At 42.1% G+C, this 22,528-nt stretch overlaps 1 protein-coding gene across 7 annotated transcripts in view; it reads right to left on the minus strand.

The window, feature by feature from the left end:
- Positions 1-6,024: 6,024 nt before the first annotated feature.
- The window catches only part of RILPL1 (Rab interacting lysosomal protein like 1), a 33,961-nt gene continuing 17,457 nt past the window's right edge, over positions 6,025-22,528 (minus strand). For 3 of the 7 annotated variants that reach the window (XM_039504827.1, XM_039504832.1, XM_039504833.1), the window contains 3 exons: positions 17,135-17,307; positions 15,241-15,333; positions 6,025-7,737 (listed from right to left, as the gene is read on the minus strand). In XM_039504827.1, coding sequence (XP_039360761.1) covers positions 7,593-7,737; positions 15,241-15,333; positions 17,135-17,307 — 411 coding nt within the window. In that variant the 3' untranslated portion in view covers positions 6,025-7,592. The other 4 variants (XM_039504829.1, XM_039504830.1, XM_039504831.1 and 1 more) reach the window with 4 other exon arrangements.

A 22,528-nucleotide genomic window follows, 5' to 3' on the forward strand; every position in this document is an offset into this window, starting at 1 on the left:
TTTCTTTTAATGGAGAGCTGCTTCCCTGCTTCATTCAATCCTTCCCTTTAACTAGCAGAACTTGTATGTTCTAGACATAGAGATACACAAGGGCAGATTGCAGGTCACATGACTTCTCAGGTTAATTTCCAGCAGCCGTTGCAGCTATAGCACATCTCAATGTAAAGTCTATGGAGAGGTCCCAATCAAAGCAAAGTGACCGGACTTTCATCTGTGTATTCCTTTGTTTTGAAACTCCTGCTCTAGCTTTCAGAATGATGTCCCTGGACCAGCCAGTGGGACAGTTATGCAATGTAACACAACAGCCATGTAACCTGTTGTCTACCCTTTGTACCACCACAGCTGCTGTTGGGTGCTGCTCCCATATGGGTGCAAGAATGATGTAGTTTTGTAATTTTGTTACTGTCTCTCCTTGTCTCCTCCCTTTGCACCTCACTTGCTCTTTCTTGCCTAGAGAGCACAACTCTGAGGTTACGCCCACCCCAACTATTTTGCAGAGCAACAAAATGCTTTTCTGGGTCAGTCCGTCTCCCTCAACAGCTGAGCTGGCTATAACATGGTTAAAAGTTGTAACGGAGATGGAACCGAACCATGGCCCCCTAACAAGAGTAAAGTCCAGCCCGTCCAGGATTTTCATCTGCTTCTGGGGATGAGAATGGTTGCTGGGTGCACTACAGCTGTTAGGTGTAACTGACTGCCCCACCTCTGCTACAAGTGTAGGGTAGATAAAGGTGTTTTGTGCTAGAACCTGTGTAGTTTTGCTTCTAGCGAGCTCAGCATATTCATGTTTACACTCCGACCTAGATCTCCCTGTGCTTACTACTCAGTCTTGGCTAGTTCAGTCCCTAGTGGAGCGGTTCTCAAACTGGGTCGGGAGTCGGGACCCCAAAGTGGGTTGCGACCCCATTTAATGGGGTCATCAGGGTCAGTGTTAGACTTGCTGAAGCCAAAGCCCGAGCCCCACCACCCAAGGCTAAAGCCGAAGCTTGAGGGGCTCAGGCCCTCTCCCCCCTCCCGGGGTCATGTAGTAATTTTTGTTGTCAGAAGGGGGTCACGATACAATGAAGTTTGAGAATCGTGCCCTAGTGTAAATTAGGGCAGCCTAGGGGTCCTAATTTACGCCTAGCTGTCCAGGGCTCCAAGGGCCATTCTGGCAGCTGGGGATTGGTGTGGCTCAGGGACACCCAGCCAAGGGCCAGAATAGGAGTGACCCAGGAGCTTCCGCTCTGCTTCTGCATCAGCCAAGGATTTTCCTGCACAGTGAGAAGCCGGGAGGGGGGAGGGTTTGCACTGTGGTGGAGTCCAGCATCTGATCCATTATCTCTAAGTCCTTATTTCAGTGGTGAAAGTTTGTTTTAGACGCAGGAACAATAGAAATCTGCTATAGTGGCTTCCCCTTCAAATCTGCACTATTCTCCCTCCAGGCTTTCCCCTCTACTGATCTGCCAGCCTCTCAGTTTAGTTCAAGGACACTTTGTTTACAAGCTTTGTGAATGTATAAAGAAAAGCTAAATCCCTCAGCAATGTGCCAAATGAGTAGAACCCACTCAGGATCACATTACACACTGTATTTCAACACCAGATAACCTATGACACACACAGCAAAGTCCATCAGAAATATTTATTAGATTATTGAAGAGATTTACTGTTAGACCAAAGAAACCTCAAAGATTCTGCACAGTGAATACAAGACTGCTGTGCCTCTTACCTGGCTTTTAAAAGAAGAGCATTTACTTGAATCTGACAAGAAGCTACATGGTAAATATTCAACTCTCTGCCTATTCCAAATGAGCAGCTCTTCCCCCAGTAACTTCCTTTCAGATGACTGCTCTCCATCTGAGGGCGTTAGCTGAAAGCATGGGAAGCAGGAAGCCTGCCAAACAATCAGTGGGGCCACTGTAGGATTGAGGTGCTAAAGGAACACTTAAGACAAGGCTGTTGTGGAGAAACTAAATTAATTCTTTGCATCAGTCTTCACTGCAGAGGATGTAAGGAAGATTCCACAGCTGAGCCATTATCGTTAGGTGACAAATCTGAGGAACCATCTCAGATTGAGGTGTCAGAGGTTTTGGAACAAGTTGATAAATTAAACAGTAATAAATCACCAGGACTAGATGGTATTCACCCAAGTGTTGCAGAACTAACAACTGTGGTATGTAACCTATCGCTTAAATCAGACTTTGTGCCAAATGACTGGCAGACAGGTAATGTGACACTGATTTTTAAAAAAGGCTCCAGAGGCGATCCTGGAAATTGTAGGCCGGTAAGCTAAACTTCAGTATCAGGCACACTGGCTGAAACAATAGCAAAGAACAGCATTATCACACATAGATAACACAATATGTTGAGGAAGAGTCAACGCTGCCTTAGTAAAAGGAAATCATGCCTCACCAGTCTATTAGAATTCTTTGGGTGGTCTACAAGCATGTGTACCAGGGTGATCTAGTTGATATAGTGTACTTGGACTTTCAGAAAGCCTTTGACCAGGTCCCACACTAAAGGGTGGGTCTTAAGCAAAGTAAGCAGTCATGGGGAAAGAGTGGAGGTCCTTTCATGGATCACTAACAGGTTAAAAGATAGGAAACAAAAGGTAGGAATAAATGGCCAGTTTTCAGGAGGGAGAGAGGTAAATAGTGTGGTCCCTCAAGGGTCTGTACTGGGACCAGTGCTGTTCATCATATTCATAAATGATCTGGAAAAGTGGGTAATCAGTAAGGTGGAAAAGTTTGCAGATTATACAAAATTATTCAAGATGGTGAAGTCCAAAACTGCCTGCAAAGAGTTACAAAGGGCTCTCACTAAACTGGGTCACTGGGCAACAAAATGGCAGATGAAATTAAATGTTAATACATGCAAAGTAATACACACAATCTAACGGGGTCTAAATTAGCTGTTACTACCCAAGAAAGAGTTCTTAGAGTCATCATGGATAGTTCTCTGAAAACATCCACTCAATGAGCAGTGGTGATCAAAAACAGAAAGTTAAGAACCATTAGGAAAGGCATAGCTAAGACCAAAAAAGATCATAATGCCACTATAGAAATCCATGGTACACCCACACCTTAAATGCCATGTGCAGTTCTGGTTGCCCCATCCCAAAAAAAGATAAGTAGAGTTGAAAAAAGTACAGAAAAGGGCAACAAAAATTATTAGGGGTATGGAACAGCTTCCACATGAAGAGAGATTAAAAACACGGGGGCTGTTCATCTTAGAAAAGAGATGACTAAGTAGGGACATGATACGAGGTCTGTAAAATCCGGAATGATGTAGAAAGTGAATAAGGAAGCGTTGTATACTCCTGCACATAACACAAGAACCAGAGGTCACCCAATGAAATTAGTAGGTTTAAAACAAACAAGGAAGTAGTTCTTCACACAATGCAGTCAACATATAGAACTTGTTGTCATGGGATGTTTTGACTGCCAAAAGTATAAGTTCAAAAAAGAATTAGATAAATTCATGGAGGATAGACCTATCAATGGCTCTTATCCAAGATGGTCAGGGATGCAACCCCATGCTCTGGCTGTCCCTAAACGTCTGACTGCCAGAAGCTGGGACTGGTCAACGGGGGATGGATCACTTGATTAATTGCCCTGTTCTGTTCATTCCCTCTGAAGCATCTGTCATTGGCCCCTGTTGGAAGACTGGATACTGGGCTAGATGGACCATTGGTCTGAATTGCTATCGCCAGTCTTATGTTCTTACTGTTTGTGGAGTCAGGAGTGAATTGGTTAATGTTGTTTCAGTAGTAATTAGATTTCCAAGGTAGCAGCCCACAGAGATGAATGGGGGACATTCCAACTGCTTAGTGCCATTGTTTCAGATGGGCTGCAGCTTTGTCCCAACAATAGTGCAGTGGTGTCCACTCTGTGGGGCGAGCTTGACACACAGAGCTAGAAACTTCCTCTTTAAGATAAGCACTTAGATACTGGGTTAAGTATTATTTTATGTATTGCTATTGTCCCAGCTCTTAATCAGTTTTGAAAGTGGTTTGCTGATTCTGTTTGTAAACCTACTACGTTTTTGCAGTGCTTAATATTGCTGTAGTGTTGTTAAAGTGCCAGACAAACTGAGCTATAAAGAGGATTTACAGGAACATCACAGTGAATTTCACAGCAGGATACAGTACAAACTTGGTTTATAAAGAGCAGCAATGGTCTGATGTGTTATCACCGTAATTGTCCAAAATAACTTATGCAAGTGCTGCCTCCAGCGTATAGCACTTCCCTACTTGGGGGAACTCCCAGCAGTTTGGAAAGCTGCTTTTTGCTCTTCTGAAGTTGAGGAACAAAAGTATGATAGAGAGTAACATATTAAAGGGTCATTATCCAGATTTCATACGTCTTAAATGCATCATACAATAGCAGTACTTTCCTGGTTTCATTTACATTTTCCCAACTTATCTTAGAAACTTGGGAAAGTATTATTGTTCCTATGTTTTGTGAAAGGGCCCATGCATAAGCAAAGTGTGTGCCCAATCCACGTTTTAAATAGGTAGTGGAGATACTTTCTATAGGTGTGGCTTCTCTTAAAAGATGAGAAATATAGGTCATAAGTTATTTGTGTCTAAATCTGGTTCTGCTTTGGACAGTGCTATCAGCATCTCAAATGTGGATGTGTTTCAAGTATCAGCCCCCTCTGCCTTTGGGAGTGAGCCTGCCAGCCCAGACAGACAGATTCGCGCTAGTGGGGCTTGTGCTAGTGTGCTAAAAATGGCAGCATGGGCATTGCAGTTCCAGTGGATACTTGGGCTAGTCAGTCCAGCTCACACCCAGCAGCTGGGGTGGGCTTCGCTTGAATGTCAGAGCTGCTGTCCAAGTAGCACAAGCCACCCTGCTATTTTTAGTGCACTAGGTTGAGCCCTGCCAGCACAAGTCAGAAGAACATCTACCAGGGCTGGGAGGCTTGGTCCCAGCTGCAATGTGGGCATAGTGTTACAAGCTAAAGAATAACCAACCAACCAGTTATTGGAGTTGTACTACAGAACTAATCTGAGAGGTTCTTAAGGAACTATGTACTTGATGTGACATGGCTGGGAATGTGCAATATCAGGATAGGTCTACACTTAAAACGCTGCATTGCTGCAGCGCTTCGGTGAAGATGCTACAACACCGACAGGAGAGCTGCTCCCATTGGCATAGAGAGGCAGCAGCTATGTCCACGGGAGAAGCCCTGCTGTTGACGTAGCGCTGTCTACACAGGGAGTTAGGTTGCTACAACTGCATTACGCGGCAGTGTGGATTTTTCACACTCCTGAGTGACGTTGTTATACAGATACAAGGTTGCAGCGTAGACCTGGCCTTGGCCTCATTTAGAACTGTTAACAGACTTCCGCCCCTGTAAGCAGTTTCTGCGGTGAGTGCCCGTAGGCCCCTAACTGAAAAGCCCAACCCTTGCAGGGGACAATGTGGGGAACCTTGACGTTATCCTGTAGAGTGGAAAGGGCCCAAGTTCACTCCCATTTAGAGTACAAAACAGAAGAGCATTTGAACCATGATGCAACAGGTTTTCCAGCCCTGCTGAATTATAGATGGGTTCTAGTGGAGGGTCCCTGGCCTGCATGTACAGGTGGAGGGATAGCTCAGTGGTTTGGGCATTGGCCTGCTAAACCCAGGGTTGTGAGTTCAATCCTTGAGGGGGCCACTTAAGGATCTGGGGTAAAAATCAGTACTTGGTCCTGCTAGTGAAGGCAGGGGGCTGGACTCAATGACCTTTCAAGGTCCCTTCCAGTTCTAGGAAATAGGATACCTCCATTAATTTAAAAACAGTAGTATTAAACCAGCCTGTAAGTTCAGGAGACAAATTTGTAGTCACACTAGGCAAGAGTGTTTGATGAACTCTCTAAAGCTTATTTTCTGCTTACAAGTTTCCTCGCTGGTTCAGATCCAGCAGCATCAACAACACTGGGAGCTTTAGTATACATGGAGTGTGGATTGCTGTCATAGTTTAGCATGGTGTCCTGTCCAAGCAAGTCTAACCACTATGCTGTTAAAATGGCAGCAGTAGCTACAGGTACTGCTAGGATTTTTTTTTTTAAAGAATGTTACTCTAGAGCAGACAAGCCAATAAGCAAATAGATGCAGATACATCTCACCCATGGCAGAACTGTGCAGTGGTATGACTCTTTTTTAGTACACCTGAGCCCATAAAATGGCTTAAACTCCATTGTAACAAAGAACAGTTCTCTCTCTGCTTCAACAGAATGGACAAGGCCTCTCCCACATTAGGGGGATAATGTGTAATACAGTTTGGGTAGCATGTCTCTCAGGGACTGTGGCTCAATGTGGTCTGGGTGGGCACCCATTCCAGTAACAACTGTCTTACAGATGAATTTGCTAGTGGGTGTTTATGGCCACTACTCAGTTGGTCAAATACAGTTAAATTAGGGATAGGCTTATATCACCAACTAAGTTTCAGATCAGACCTTCCCATAGATCACCTGTGTACAGAGGTGGGATTTTCATTATAGAGTTAGGCCCTACTGCTCCAAGCTGTTGCATGTAACCAGGGGTCCATACAGAGCACCCCTGCAGTATAACGTGTTAGCTGAGGGAACAGCCTGCATGATTGGAGTTTTAGAGTCTATTGTCCCCACAGTCCCAACAGAAGTTTGGGGAGGGCTGGAGGTGAGATTGGGGGTTGAGACTGTCTCTGCACAGAACAAAAGAATTAGCTGACTTAAAATCTCCGCTATACTTGTGTTAAAATGGTTTTCAGATAGGGAATAAGAACTTGTATAAGTGCTGCCTGGGGCTTTGTTCAAAGCCTTTTGTGGGAAAGTGATCTATTTCCTGTACAGCAGAGGTCTGCTACTACACTAGAGAGGAGGAGTGAAGGGAAAAAGGGCATGCTACAAAGAAGAATACAAATGCAGAGTTTTTAGAATTCCTCCATATGAGCAATTCATTTTCTGTTAATACTGCATAACTCAGAGCAAAAGGCAAGGCACACTCACCTTGTACATCCGTATCTACATGCTTTAGGCACTATAAACCACAAGGGGAAATATACAATCACAGTCCCTCACAGCTGTTCCAGTTTCTGTATTTTTATCAGCTGAAGTTCCAAGAAGTTTATCTGCAACCTGTGAGTTTGACAGGATACAGCTGTGGTAGGACCTGCCCTGGAAATAGTGTATACACTGCAAACTCTCTCTTTGAAAGTGTCATTAACAGAACTAAGAAAAATTCCCCCCCTTAACAAACATGGTATCAGAGTCTTCACCACTCGATATTGTACAATGCAACTAAACCTCTAATAATGGCACAGGGGACTTTTTGGTTTAAAGAAGCTTGTGTTACTGTAGTTAATGCTAGAGTCAGACAGACTTGTTATTCAGCACAAAACCAGTTATCTAGAAGCTTTGATACCCGAGAGTATAAATAACCATTACTACAGAGTCTGGATTCTGTTTTCAGAGAGCAGTCGCCAAGTAAACACTGAGGAATCCCTTTGGAAAAGTAGGTCTGAAACAACCGTCAACATGTGCCAGGCAGATAAAAAATGATGAGCTGCCAGATTTGGTTATGGAAGCTTCTTGTTACTAGAATGTTCAGATCTATTGTGGTAAGCAACACGGCTTGGAGTGTTAATCACAGGTGCTGAAGGGCCTCTTGGCCTTGTTCGGTGTAGGAGTCATCTTTGTTTGAATCTGCCCATTCGCCAAAAGTATCCTGGAAGTGAACGTTTTTCTGTGTCGTCTGCATGCGTTTTTTATCACGAGAGAAGAAACTAAACCTTCCAGAAAGTAAGAGAGACAAATTAGGACCTAGTGGTTTGGAGACACTTGAGATAACTGATACATGGTGCAACAAAACTTAGAGAGCAAAAAACTATTTGCATCTGCAAAATGAAGGCAGCGAAGCATTTGTCAAACATTATTCAAGATGAAGTCACTGCCATCTCCAGCTGCTTTGTTACTGAAGCTTCAAAAGAAGCTTTAAATGCTGTGACCTACACACACGTGCAGTCTTAGTTTGGGTGTATTAGTTATTTAAAAAAAAAAACCACAACAACGAAACAAAAGGATTAGTTTCATGCCATAAACAAAATAAATTGGCATAGTGTATTTTGGGCATGAAAACGCTACAATATGCTTTTAAGTAGAAAGAGAAAAAATTGGGGGGGGGGGGAAGAGAAGGAAATAAGTATAAGAACTCACTAAAAATTTAAAGAAATGTTTAAAGTGCATACTTTTAATACTTTAGGCCCAGTTCCAGCACACACCTAAAGACGTATGTAAGCGTTTGCAGGATCAGAGTCTTAACACATTAAATGTGCATATCGTTTACCCACACAGAGTGTGTGGTGCTCAGTTAATAGTGTGCATGAACTGATAAGCCATTTTAATAAGCCTGTGAACCACAATTAAATGCAAAGCTGATACTACATAAAAAAAAATAAAAAAAAATCAGTTTTAGTTTTCCTTGTTTGTATGGCAGAGACGTTACCAGCTTAAACAAAATAATTTTTTGTTATTATATTGAACCATATATTAAAAAAAAATGCAAAAGGTGTTCGTGCAATGTTAAAATGTAATTAATGTCTGTTGGGAAATGCAAAAGTTAAGGTACCATCTTCAGCATTAACCACACTGCATATCCTTCCGCTTTTATGGTTCTCTTTTTTAGGACTTTTTGTTCTGTTTGTATAGTACCTAGCACAATGGGGTCCTGGTCTACGAGTGGAGTCCTTAGGTTCTACTGCAATACAAACAATAACATGAGTACTACATTAAGCTACTTTTAAGTACAGGATAGAAACTACTACTACATGAGTGCCGTTCAAGCAAGTTAACGTTGCTGCTGGGACCTGAATGTTTGCATTTCCTAACTTTTTGATTTTAAGTCTGCAGCCTTAACATTGCAGTGTCTTGCATTTAATTTCCGGTTTGTTCTAAGAAAGTATATGTCAGCACTACCCTGCCACCGTCACCCCAGAGCTTGTAAATTCATTATGCTGCATCTGTTTTTGGTTGGTTGTTTTTTTGTTTTTAAAGGCCAGATTCCAAGTCCTCCTGGCATAACTGCACTGCTAACTAGGGCTTTCCCCTGTGCATATTTGTTCCTGCATTTTCAAATGTTCATAACTAACATTTTTCAAGTTTAGTAAAGTACACTCTTCAGTGAGGACAGCTCTATTTACATGCTAAGTGTCAAGGGTTAAAGTTCAGCCATTTGAGTTACGCTCAAATTATGATGTAGGAAAATGGCTATTTTATATATAAACTATTTATTCTAAATCTCGCTGAAGAGATTTTGGTGAACTTAGAGTGTCATTTTGGGCCAAGAAAGCATGGAAATTCTCAGTCCAAAAGTTGAATGTTTAGAAAGATAACAAGTTTCTGTGTGGGAAGGGAAGGAATTTAGAATGAAAACTATTTTGCAGCCTTCGGTATAGTGGTCACTTCACATGACCACCATAATAATCAAAATTCAATCAGAACTTGCATTAGCAGTAGTCAGTGCCCTCTTTTGATAGCCAAGAATATAGTTGTAGAACTTGTTTTAAGTACATATAATCTGGATAGTATGGAGCACACAATAGGAGACCAAAATCCACAGTTGACATGTACTCAGACATGTAAATGACAGCCTATAAGTAAAGTAAACACTAAGTTAGCACAGATATCGGCCATTATATTCTGTAGAATTAATTTTTAACAGGTCAATAAAATTACAGTTTTTAAAAAGCACTTGTCATGATAGATATAAAACAAAAACAGGTTTAGTAAGCAAAATTAACAAATGGTTAAAATGCTCTTATTGAATTAATTTCTTAATGGATAATGGACAAATTGGTTTAGCATGGTAACAGTGAGACAAAAGTGATGGAACAGAATATTCAAGACTGAGCATTTAAATACTGAAATGAATATGTACTGATTGATCATTCTGATTGGCAGCTTTTGAGTTTCTGTGATCCTATAGTCAGCCAATGAGAATGCAACCAGCAGCTTATATTAAAATACATGAGGGTCATGCAAAAAAACCAAACAAACCAAAAAAGAACCCACAAAAAAAACCACAGTACGAAACATTTTAAAAAAAATTCCTACAAGGGACACAAGTCTTCTTATTGGCTGCAATGTGGGATCATCTGGAATCAATCCAGCTGCTACCATGGGCATTATGGCTGTAAAGATCCTGGTCAGAAAAGTACAGGCACAGAGATAAGACTGGAGTAATAAATAAAAGAGACATTCCATAAAAGACAGGTAAACAAGATACATAGGGTTACTCTGAATGATCACACATGGGAGTAGTTAGAGGGAGAGGGAGAAATGTATCTGCATCACTCAAGACAGCTGCTCACTGGCACTTCTGGGTTAGATAAATTAGTACAGTAATTAAAATCTGGTTTTTATTCCATCTTAAAAATATTCATAACTGAGAGGTCAATTTTCTACTGTGATGCAGCACATAGCCTTCATGTAACTTCACCAAGGGATTATAATCTCTGGCAATGCAGAGCATGAGAATACATTTGTTTTTCCAGTTACAGGTTTGTAAAAAACAGGCACATACATAATGATGAAGTGAAGAATGAAGGTGGATGTTCAGAAATACAAACAGTGCTTTATAATACAACAGACTAGCTACTGCTTTTCCATGGATATTTGCATAGGAAATAGGGCTAGAAATGATCCATTTTACAGTTTTAAGGGTATTGCAAGTGACAAAACTGATACTGTCAAGTTTAAAAAAAAAAAGTATTTGAAGACTTGAAATAAACCCCATTGCATTCTACTTGGTTAAAAAAGGGTCCATGTCTCTCTTCTGAGAGGTTCTGCATCAATACACATGCAGAAATGCCAACCACAGGCAGCGATAATACTGGTTTCAAAGCCTTACAACTATGCTAGAAGAAACATTATTTAGCTGACTTGCTGTGACAGTTTCAGCCCTTTTACAGCACATCATACAATTCATGCAACTTGGAGGTACACTCTGGCGCTCAAAAAACCTGAACATGAGAGAGCACTTTGGCTAGATGCTCTGTCTGACCTGGCCCACACAAAGCATCTTCGTCCATACCTGCAACACCCTCTGCTGTTCTAAGGATTCTCCTCTGCAGATACCGGCAACTGTGGCCAATTTATTTTTGTGCTATGGACTAATGTCAGTTAAGGATAAAGTTGAGATCACCAGAGTCATTTCACTTGTGACCTAATGCAGCTCGGAAGCCTTCCTAACACAGCTGCTGTAGCTGCTATTCTTGAATCAAAACAAAGATATTATTCACCATAGCCTGGACTTCTAGTTTTACACATCATGGCCCACTCAGTTATCTATAGAGCTCAGACATCAGAACAAGACGTAAGACTACTTCAGGCATTACATTGAACAAACAAGCGTGGTGCTCTTAAAGAAAAGGGTCTTTCTGTACAGTGTACAAACAAAATAGAGCCAGCATTTTAAATCCCAGTGCTGATGCTTTTTCCGCAAGTATCTCCTTTTGGCTGACAACAGATGTTCTCTGATTACATGCAGCCATAGAGGAATAGAGACAAACTTACTGGTAAATCAAGGTGATCTCAGGAGATCTGTGCTCCTTTAAACTTGTAGAGAATCTAAAAATCAAGCTGTAACCCCAGGGAGAAAAATGTAGATTTCAGAACTTCCCTTAGCTGTTTGCAAATGCAGCGACTCACCAATTGTATGAGCCAATCCAAGATGGTAGAGAATATGCCTGGTGGCTTTATAATACTGTATTCACATTGAAGGGAAAGAGGTGTGTTTTAAAGAGGCAGACATACAGCTTTTCTTAAGAGAATGGCAATAAATCTGTATTTTCTTAGTTAGGCTTTGTCGAGAGACAGGCTGAGAACAGGAGTGGCAGCTAAGGCTGTCAGTTCTAATCCCAGCTCTGTTCCAAAGGAGTACTAAGGTAGTGTTTTTAATCTATTACATCTTATCCCAGTGCTATTGCAGGTTTGGAGAGCTTACAGTAGAATACTGCAGTTACAGTGTCTCCCTCTATGGTCTTAAGCAAGTGACTTGGGGCCTGATCTTACAAGGTGCTGAGCAGTTCTAAGTGTCCACAACTTCCACGGGCACTGGGACCTGGAGCACAGGAGGGACTTGGCACCTTGCAGAATCAGATCCTAAGTAACTTGACCAAGGCTCCCCTCAGCCACAGTTGCATCTCCCAGCCCGGCAGTATCACTGGGGTAAGCTGTATTTTTGTCTATTAATTTGGCCGTATCTTCTTTTTACCTCCACGTCCCCATCTGTAAAATGGTTATAATGGGATTTATTTACTATTTAGGTAATTAAATGGCTATAGTCTATGGGTGCTGAAAGACTGCCTGGAGCAGGAGAGATCTGTCAGCTCGAGGGATAAACTGTATCCCTAATTCTCACCTCACCAAGACGCAGCTGGTTACCTGGGCTGTTACACTTCTCCTTCTGGTCCCTGAGTGGGTGGGCTGTAAAGTGGCAGCCGCAGGAGAAGACACAGAAATGGGGGCCTTTTTCTTTCCCAGCAATTCGGTTTCCTTTCATTTCAGGCAATCACATAGACCCCCGGCACCTGCCGAACCTTGGCCTATGTTGGGACTGCTAAAGTCCTGGAGTGCCCCTAGCTCGGGATTGCAGACAGTGTCCCAGCCACGGAGGACTGCTGGTGCCACAGTTTCAGGTACTCCAGACATGAGAGAGACAATGAAGACAGATGGGTTCTGTTTAGGGAGGTTGCAAAAAAGTTGAAGTACCATTGTCTTGGTTAACTTAAAAAAAAAAATTATATATATGTCCCCCCTTTTTTTTTTCCTCTCTCCCCCTCTCCCTCCTGCAAGAGGCAGGGGAAAACAAAAAAACCAAGGTGTTGAGAGTGCCAGTTGACAAGAAAGCCAGTTCCCCCAGATAGCAGATATGGTATGCAGTTCCATATCCCAGCAAGAATAGGCAGGGGAGCTCTATGCTTAGGATGACAGCATGGGAATTTATTGAAATGTGAAAGGAGTTTTTGAAAGAAGGAAACGTCAAAACAACAGGTTTAACTTTTACTACTATTAGATATGGGTAATTATAAATTAAAAGGCAAGATGATAAAAAAAGAAAGATCTGAATATTTGTCTAGAAGTTTTCCATGTGATTAGTGGCCAGCTGGCCAACATATGTTCCAGAGCACTCCAGAAAAATCAGAGGAAGAACCCAGCGAGACAGCCACTCCAAATATCCATGCTCTCCTGCCATGACTCCCTATGCTGCCTATGTATATTGGAACCAGAGAGCGCCAAAATTAAGAATGTCCAGTTAGCATTGCAACAAAATGTGGTCAGTTTACAATTTTGTCCCGCTTTTGCTGAGGATAATCCCAATCTTGAAATTGCAGTCACCACTATACCGGTTATGTGGCCATTCCCCACAAATGGGGAATCAAACTAAATAAACTGAAGGATTACATAGTAATACAGGAACAGAGCATTTATGATGGAGATGAACATAAGATAAACCCACTAGTCCAAACATGACATGCTCTTCTCATAAGTGTTATAAAAGTAGAGCATCCTAACCATAATCATGAGGGAAAGTAATTCAACTGTCAAACTCAAAGTATAATTTTCAAATACAAAATAAAAGGGTCATTGAAGCAACCAGTCTGAAATCTGGCCCTTTCCTATGCACTAATAGCATGAGCTAAAGCCAACTGGAATCAATGGAAACACTCCAGTTACCTTTACTGGAATTTGGATCATCCCATGGAAGGCATGGGGGGGGAAGAGCAATACCTCAGTGGTTTGAGCATTGGCCTGCTAAACCCAGGGTTGTGAGCTCAATCCTTGAGAGGGCCACTTAGGGATCTGGGGCAAAAATCTGTCTGGGGATTGGTCCTGCTTTGATTTAAGCAGGGGGTTGGACTAGATGACCTCCTGAGGTCCCTTCCACCCCTGATATTCTAAGTGCAGGCACTGTTTTTATATGGAAGCTGAAGGCTATATGCATATAGGGACAGGATGGGAGAGTTTTGCAACTAAATAAAAATGTGGCATATCCAAATAGTTTATGCATTGTTAAAAGTTACACTATTCACAAAACATGAAAACCTCCTAGTGGGTTCAAAAGCTAATATTTGGAATAAAAAGGTGAGGGAGTGAGTTGACAGTAGATAAACTGACAAATGAAGTGATTCTATAATTTGGTTTTCTAATCCTTTCTGCACAGTATTATTACTTACACCCCACTATAGAGGGCACAGAGCTTTACAGGTCAGAAAAACAATAGAAACAAGCCCCCTCTGACAGGGTACAGAGTAAGCACAGAGTTAACTCTGTGCTTAGCCCTAATGCAAGTGTTCTGCATACAGCTAGGTGTGTACAGGGAAATGGCAAGGCTTGAGCCCGAAGGCTCAATCAGATTCTCAGGATGTAGGAATCTGTAAACATGGCTACTTAGTAGTGGGAAGGGAAGGAGACTGAACTCCAGACCCAGCTGTTATGTGCTTGAGCTTTCGTTTCTTGAACACATTCTACAGCTCTCAGGTGGGAGACCTAGAGGAGGCAGCTTGCTGACATGTTCCCGTTGCTGAGTCTGCTGTCTCTGCCCCAAGGAGTTTACTCTCTAAATGTAAGCAAGCACATAGGAATGTAAAATTGGCACTTTTTCACCTAATGCACCCTGATCTTACATTGGTCTCAGCTGCAATTTGGGGTGGCCAAGGAATGCAGAATCAGGCTTGAAATAGGACCACTGCCCATGGTGAGAGAACAGCAGTTCACTTTCGTATGCAGACACAAACATCCTCAGAGCCTGAATAGGCTGACAAGATGGTTCCAAATAAGAGCCGGAGTTTGTGACTAACAGCTTGTTAGCTCATATGCTGTTATAATTCATAGCAACATATGCTACTCTACTCAGAGTATTATGAGCAGTACTCAAGAAGGGAATATTAGAATTTAACACACCATAGGGGCTCAGTTTATCTGTAACCATAAATGCAAGTGCACAGAACACTTATTCTTCTCCTTATTGTGTGTGTCAAGGGAGCCTGTCAGAGATAGGAAGTCACTGAGAATTAAATCAACACTATGTTCTGTTTTGTTTCATAAAACCTATAAATTGTGTTTTTATAATACTGTTTATTATAGGATTATTTCCAAAACATGTGCATGTGATAGCACCAAATGAAGATTAATGGGGTTGGGGGGGGACGACAACCAGAATTAAAACCAACCCAATTACACCCCCCCCAAGAAACATGCCCAGTTCAAGATTTTTGGAAGAGAATGCTACTTACAGTCGTTTGATTCCAGATTCTGGCTGAGTTGAGGTTTTTGAATTAATTATGGGTGTAGGTTGAGGGGATCTAGTTTCTTCTTCTGTTTCCTCACTTTAAGAAGAGGGAAAAATACAGTTAAATTCTAGTTCTTTCATTATTCTGGAGAAATTTAAAATAAAATTTGAAGGAGTTTTGTAAATTAAAAAACTAAGAGCCTGATCCACAACAGATGAAAAGATTCCCTCTGACTTCGGTGGATTTGGATCACACCCTGAGTTTCATGAATCTGAACAAGCTTTGTAAACTAAAAGGAATTGAGGGGCTGATTCAAACCCATTAAAGTCAGTGGCAATCTTTTCGTCAGCAGCGGATAAGGCCCTTAGTTTCCTTTAATTTACAATACTTTTTCAACTTCAAGTCACCAGTGTTAGAAGAGGAGTTCTATCACTGTCACATGAGGAGGATTTATCATACGCAGTGAGTGCCATTAAAAATGTCAGACTTCTGTGTAAGCATGAAAGCTTCTCTCGCTCATCAACAGAAACTGGAACAGTAAAAGATATTAGCTCACCCACCTTGTCTCTCTACTATTCTGGGATCTGACATGGCTACAACACTGCGTATGTTAAAAAAAATCAACATTCAGGTAACCCAAGTACCTGCAATAGTTTCTTAACCTCAGAAGAGGACAGAATACTGCTGTGCAGCGTACATCAATCCTTGGGAGAGTGACAGGCTGAGTTTAATGGATCCCACTGTTTAGGAGAGAAAAACTGACCATATGATTTAAAAAAAAAAGAAAAAAAAAGTTGTTGTGCAAGTGCTGGATTGACAGCTCAGGAGTCCCCGGTTTAGTCAAAGAACCGGTGCAGCATGGGGAGCAGCAAGACTGTCTTCCCCCTACTGATACCCCTCAAACGACGGTCTGAACAGAGCTCCTGTAGAGGAGGCCAAGTTCTCCTGTGTTCAGGGCCCATTCAATCCTTGGCCTCTATGAGGAGACTGGAAATCACTGGCATGCTAATGGCAATGGTCATGATAGTTTTAGGATTTTGGCACTTCACTGGGTACTGAACTGTGACCACGACCTTGCTGCCCTTGGGCCACAGAACAGGTATCAGATGGCAATACGTTTTTGGCACCAGCCACATGCTGAGGAATAGATTTTTGCCAGTGACCTAGAGGTGCATCCTGTCCCAGGGACATATAGACCCTATATAGCTTTGCTGAGAATGTTAAATGGGTAAATAGTAAATTATCTGTCCCTACATGAAATTTGCAATTTTTTTTTAAAAGCTGATTGAAAGAGTTAGGGTGTGCAGGGTGGGTGGTTGTTTTTTGTTGTAATTTCAAGTCAGATTTTGTTCCACAGGTATGGAAAGGAATGATTTGTCACTCATTTGAAAAAAAATTAAACTAAGATTTTTGGTTGTTGCGGTTTTCAATTCCCTTCCCCAGATTCTCTCCCTCTATTTTGCCACTAAAAAAGAAAGGGAGGAAAGGGGGAAAGAAAATGGGGAAAAAAAAGTGCAAATATTTCCATCTTTGTGAAAGGCCATTTTCTGATTTAAAAAAAATTTAAAAACAGGCACTAACAATTTCTCTTCCTTTTAAAAGTATTCATTTGTTTGAAATGTCCGCTATTGAGAGGTCACAGGTTTTGGGGAACATTTAAAATTAAACCAAACTCCTCCCAAAACTTGGTGAAATTTCAAATATGAACCAGATTTTGGAGCCATCTTTACTTTGTTTTAGGGAAGCCAAGAATCCGCTGCCATTTCTTAGAGACTACTTAAGCAGACACACTCAGTTTTTAGATCCAGCCTCTGGTTTCTCTCTATTCTGTGCCTCTCCAAGAGTACCACAATGGAGAAGGCAGAGGTAGCAATACCAACAGTGGGAGCCAACACACCTCTTATAATATAAAAGCTCCTCCTGCAACAAAAACACTCGAGACTTCAGTTCATTCCGCTCGTGTAAGACATCCCGTAGCTCCTGTAGAGTAAATCTTGGACGGTTTGGATCTTTTAAATCCAGAGCCATCTTCTCCGATTCAGAGAGATAGTCATCATTGTTAGGTTCTGTCTGGAAGATGAAATACAAGCTTTAATTAATTCATTGTGCACTCAATAAAGGCTTAACTTTTCCTTAGAGATGCAATTGAATCATCCATCACGATTCTTAATATTATAAGAGCCATCAACAATATTAGAGGAGTGCTACGGAAAGCCAACTACTTTTGCTTCATTGCTCGGGTTTAATAAGATCCCCAGCAAGAATAATTCAATGGTAGGGGATCGCAGCATTCCTTACTGTGCTGGAAACTCCTGGAGGCTAACAACGCTGGGGTAGCTTTGGGTTTTTTAGGCCTCAAAGATGGGGTGAGCCCTCTTTATGTCACCTCCTCAGATGGGAGGAGTCATGAGTGGGTGCCAACAGCAAGGAGGCCGTAAATCCAGCCCAGGGAAAGTTTGTTTTCTATTTTATCTAGCCAGAGGCCTGTATTTTCAGAAGTGACTAGTGATTTGGGGTAACAATGTTTTTGGGTATCCAACCTGAGACACCTTAAAGGGGCCTGATTTTGAGGGTCTAGGTGTTCAGAGAATCAACCCCCCCCCCCAAAAAAACCCAAACACTAGTCATTTTTCAAAATGTAGGGCCTGTGTTTTGACAAGGGCCTGCTTTCCACAGTTTCTTAAAGATAGTTAATCAAATATTTTAAAATAAATGACCCTTGCTGTGTGGCTTGTTTAGTGTATTTTCCAATCATAAAAAGACGCTTCTTTAGAAGAGGTTGCAAGTTTCCCTGAATATATAATAACCTATTACATTAATGCCCTTGCTCAATTGACATCTCTTTGATGTCAACACCAGTGAACCTGAACAGCTGCAAAGAGGAGATATACAGATGTGTGCAGAGCACCCCATATTCCCTGTGGGTAATGGTAGGGTTGGCTTTTTTATTTTTTTAAATAGACCAGTTACTCCCATCCTTCTTCTATATAATAGTTCTATGTAAGATTCACTCAAAGTTGGGAGATTTCTCCAGTTTTGGTCCTGGAGCCTGTAGATGTTCGGTCTCTTGCATCCTAATTTCTGCAGAACTTGGACCCTGATCTACGCAGATGGTTTCTCACACTTATGTGGAGTCCTACCAAAGTCAATGAGATCCTGCGTGGCTCTGTTTGCAGGGATATGGCCCAAGGGACTGCAGCACAGAGAAGGAGAAGAAAGTCACCATACATCAGTGTTTCTCAAACTGGGGTCGCCGCTTGTGTAGGGAAAGCCCCTGGCGGGCCGGGCCGGTTTGTTTACCTGCCCCATCCGCAGGTCTGGCCGATCCTGGAGCAGCGAACCGCAGCCAGTGGGAGCCGCGATCGGCCAGACCTGCGGATGGGGCAGGTAAACAAATCGGCCCGGCCCGCCAGGGGCTTTCCCTACACAAGCAGTGACCCCAGTTTGAGAAACACCGCCATACACGATACTGCTGCTGTAGTCAGTGACATCAGGTGGCCATATAAAGCAGAGTAAGCAATACAGAGAAAATACATGCGTGTTGGAAGTGTGTGCTTGGAATCAGGATTTTCTGCAACACAACTGAGAACACTACGAGGTCTGGGAAACTTCCGGCTGTAAATAAATGTTGGAACGGTGCGTGCAGCAAAGTACATTTGAAACTCAATACTTGTTGCAAGAGCTGATGGGGTGCCAGCACATAGAAGCAGTGTCACTGAATGGGCTGAGAGAGACAGATGATTTACATATTTGGACCTGATGAAGATAAGCAGGGAAGAAAGTAAGCTGCTCACTTCCCAAACTGGATTTTAAAGAGGTACCAAGAGAGTCCAAGAGTTTCCTGGCTGTGTCACTGGAGTCAGGAGTCTGTTGGTGTTCCAGTGGCATGGCGGCTCCTAACTAGGTATTTTATATTCAAAGTATAACCACCTAAATAGATATGTTCCTTTCAACACTCTGAATGGAAAAAAGGCCGATCAAGATCTCATTTCCCAGGGAAAGCTTCTCTAACTTTTTTTGCAGAAAGTTTTATATATTAATTTTCCAACCAGCTCTAGTTCCCAGGAAACTACCCGTGGGTTTAATTGGTATTAAACTCATTTGATTAAAAAGGGAAAAGGCCATTTTTATAACAATTCAGGAAAACTACTGGCTTCTAGAGCCCACCCTCTAGTTATGAAACCTAGCTATTTATACCACATTTAAAACAAGGTGGTAGCAATTTTTCCTCTGTAAAGCACTACAGAGTGAGATTGATTAGAGTGAGGGAGACGTCAACAGCAGGTATATACCGCTGAAAGCAGATATTCTACACGTTAAGAGCATGATCTACATGCTCCTATTATTGAGAATGCCATTTTCTAGCACTCCAGGGAATATGCAACCTAGGGACACCCCCCACACACCATTCCTGTAAATACTTAACTTTATGCATCTGAGTAGTGCTATAGAGTTCAACGGGATTTCTCACGTATTTAAAGTTCAGCATGTGTGTACCTGTTTGCAGAATCAGGGTTAAAGTCTCCGCACTGTCATTGTTATATTGATTGAAAGAACATTCTCTCCATTGGGCGGGAATGGGGTCTAGTGGTTGGAGCAGGGAACAGGAAGTCAGGACTCCTGGATTTCATTCCCACCTCTTGCTCTAACTCACTGTGTAAGACGCACAAGGTGACTTTTCCAATAGTTGCCTCTAGTTTGGGGTACCTGATCTTAGGCACCAAGGGCCTGATTCTTTACCAGTCTCGAGGTCTCAAGCTTCACTTGGGAATGGTGGGTGCTCAGCACTTCACAGGAAAAGGCTCTAAGCAGCTAAATTTGGGGACCCAAGTACTGGGGCATCCAAACACAAGCCACTTTTGAAAATATGGGCCTCCACTCACCCATCAGCAAAATAACCTTGACCCTCCTCCCAGGGCTGTGGGGAGGGTTAGTTAATGGATGTTTGTAGAAGTTCAAACTGTTGCTGCAGAATATTCTATCCAATGTCCTGCAAGGATGGAATAGCAGCTTGAATGACAGCTGGTCTCTGTTTGTCAGATCCTTACTATTCAATTAGGTTTTTTTCTTATCACAACCTAATGTCATAAGATGGATATTATGGAACACAAAATGTTCAGAGGAAATCATAAAGTAAATGCTTTTCCATACAATTACTCCCATCTTGGTCACATGCATCATTTCAAAGACCATTTCAGTTCTGTTTACTTCCCATCCCCTTCCCCAGATAAGCCATCTTGTCCAGGTCTCATCTAAGTCAGCGGAGACTGACACACATGTAGCCAATGCAGCTAAGTTTACTCAGCTCAAGCCAACAACCGGTGCTAGTTCCAGAAAAGGTAGTTATTCCAGCTTTCTGCTTGCCACTGCAATTACTGCCTAACCTTCGCCCTGGCAGAAAGAATGGGAACGGCTGTAATTAGAAGAGATGCCACTGCCATGAAACTGATGAGTTACAGCAACGAGAAGAAAGCATCCTCTCTCTCCAGAGACTGAAGACACTTTCATGCTTGCTGGCTCACGGCCTAGGCCTGTTTACAAAGCTGGGTCTCCCAGCTGAATTAACAACAATGAAATCATCCCTTAAACTATTAGTACCAAGCTCATTCAATTCATTAGTAAAACACTGACAGTCACTGTCGCTTTTCGGGCGGGGGGAACCCAAGCATCCTCACATGCCCCTGTTCACCTCTGTTTTCTCACTTATTTTCCTACCTACTTCTCTGCTGCTTTCATTTTCCCACTCTCTGGCTGCAATCTTCTGCTAAGGCATTTATACCATGCTTGTGACAGGACATGTCTTTACCACCTTAGAGGAGAAGCCAATATTTTAGCTGGCGTTAAACACTCAATAGGAAAATTCTTTAGAACATTGGTCCTCAAATTGCTTCAGACCATGGACTACTTCAAACAAAAGTGGTCATGTGCACACCTCCCCGCCCAGGCCCATCTCTACCCTACAGCAGATAGAGAACTTCGCTATATGGCAAAGTTCCATCAGGACACCATTAAGGAGACAAGATGAAAGTACATTTGCTCTAATGAGATGGATGGTGCTGCTTGATCCTTCATCCCCACTGCACGTCCTTGTTGCTTATTTCCTCTGTGCACATCAGGGCACCTTGATTCAGAATTACTCTCTTCTCACTAGAGCAATGGGGGACACAGACAATCTCACCAGGTTACTTTGTAGTTTGGTGCTTTGCATATTTCTGCAAATATTTTATCACAAACTCAAATTTACTTTCCATGAGCATCTGTGCTAGTAACACTCCACTGCACAAACGTTAATAGGAAGCTAATGCATGAATAGGGCCAATGTAAGTTCATTTAAAACATGCCTACAAATATTTGCAGACTTGTTTGGTAGCATTATCCCAGGTCTGTTCTTGACAGGTCAGCTGAACAATACCATAGCTGCTTGACGGACTCTGTCTTGCTCCAGTTAGCATCAGTGGTGCAGGTTCACAGCCTCTCCTCACTTTTATGGGTTTGTAACCAGCCCTGAGCATTGTTCATTCATGCTTTAATTCTGAACATTCACAATTAGTTTAGTGAATGGGAAGATAGTCAGTTGTTAGAGCAATGATGTGCCAACAAAAAGGACAGAAAAATCTCGTTAATCCCTAGAATGCTGGCATCTTCCAAATGGTCAGTGAAATGAATGGGATATTCACTGGAATAAAATGATCATCAGATATGGGTAATTTTTAAAAGTCACAGTGAGTGTCTCAGTTATGTCATGGTCAATCTGGATTTTTAATATGAGTTATGATCATTATGCTTCATGGTATAAGATAGTCACCCAATGAGTGTCAAGAAGAAGATTTTGCCTAAGAGATAGTGCTGTTCAGTTAGCAATTTACTATCTTGTGCATGCGTCTTTCACACAAAGATTTTAACAGCATGAATGGACGAGGACACCATTAACCAGTGGCAAAAATCACTAGGTTGTTATTCAGGTCATCCCAAATGAGTACTGCTAAAATTTATACCTCCCTACTCCATCCCTCTCTTTATTTTCTGTATGCCACGTATGTTACAAAAACACATTCCTAAAAGCAGTGATAGTGAGCTTCACGATTTTTTTTTTTAAATTGGGACTGTATTTTGTATTCCTCTGCCTGTAAGTCCAGGTGCTTTGTGACCATGAGTCCCACTGTACAGGGCTCAGATTACACTAACAACTCTTACGAGTGACCCACAAAAACAATTCTGTGCAGAATAATGTGACAATTTCATGTCAGTATCTCAGGTCCTGCCAGGGCTAGAAGCATTGTAAATAGGGGCA

This window comes from Mauremys reevesii, linkage group 18 (genome assembly GCF_016161935.1).
Source record: "Mauremys reevesii isolate NIE-2019 linkage group 18, ASM1616193v1, whole genome shotgun sequence".
NCBI lineage: Eukaryota > Metazoa > Chordata > Testudines > Geoemydidae > Mauremys > Mauremys reevesii.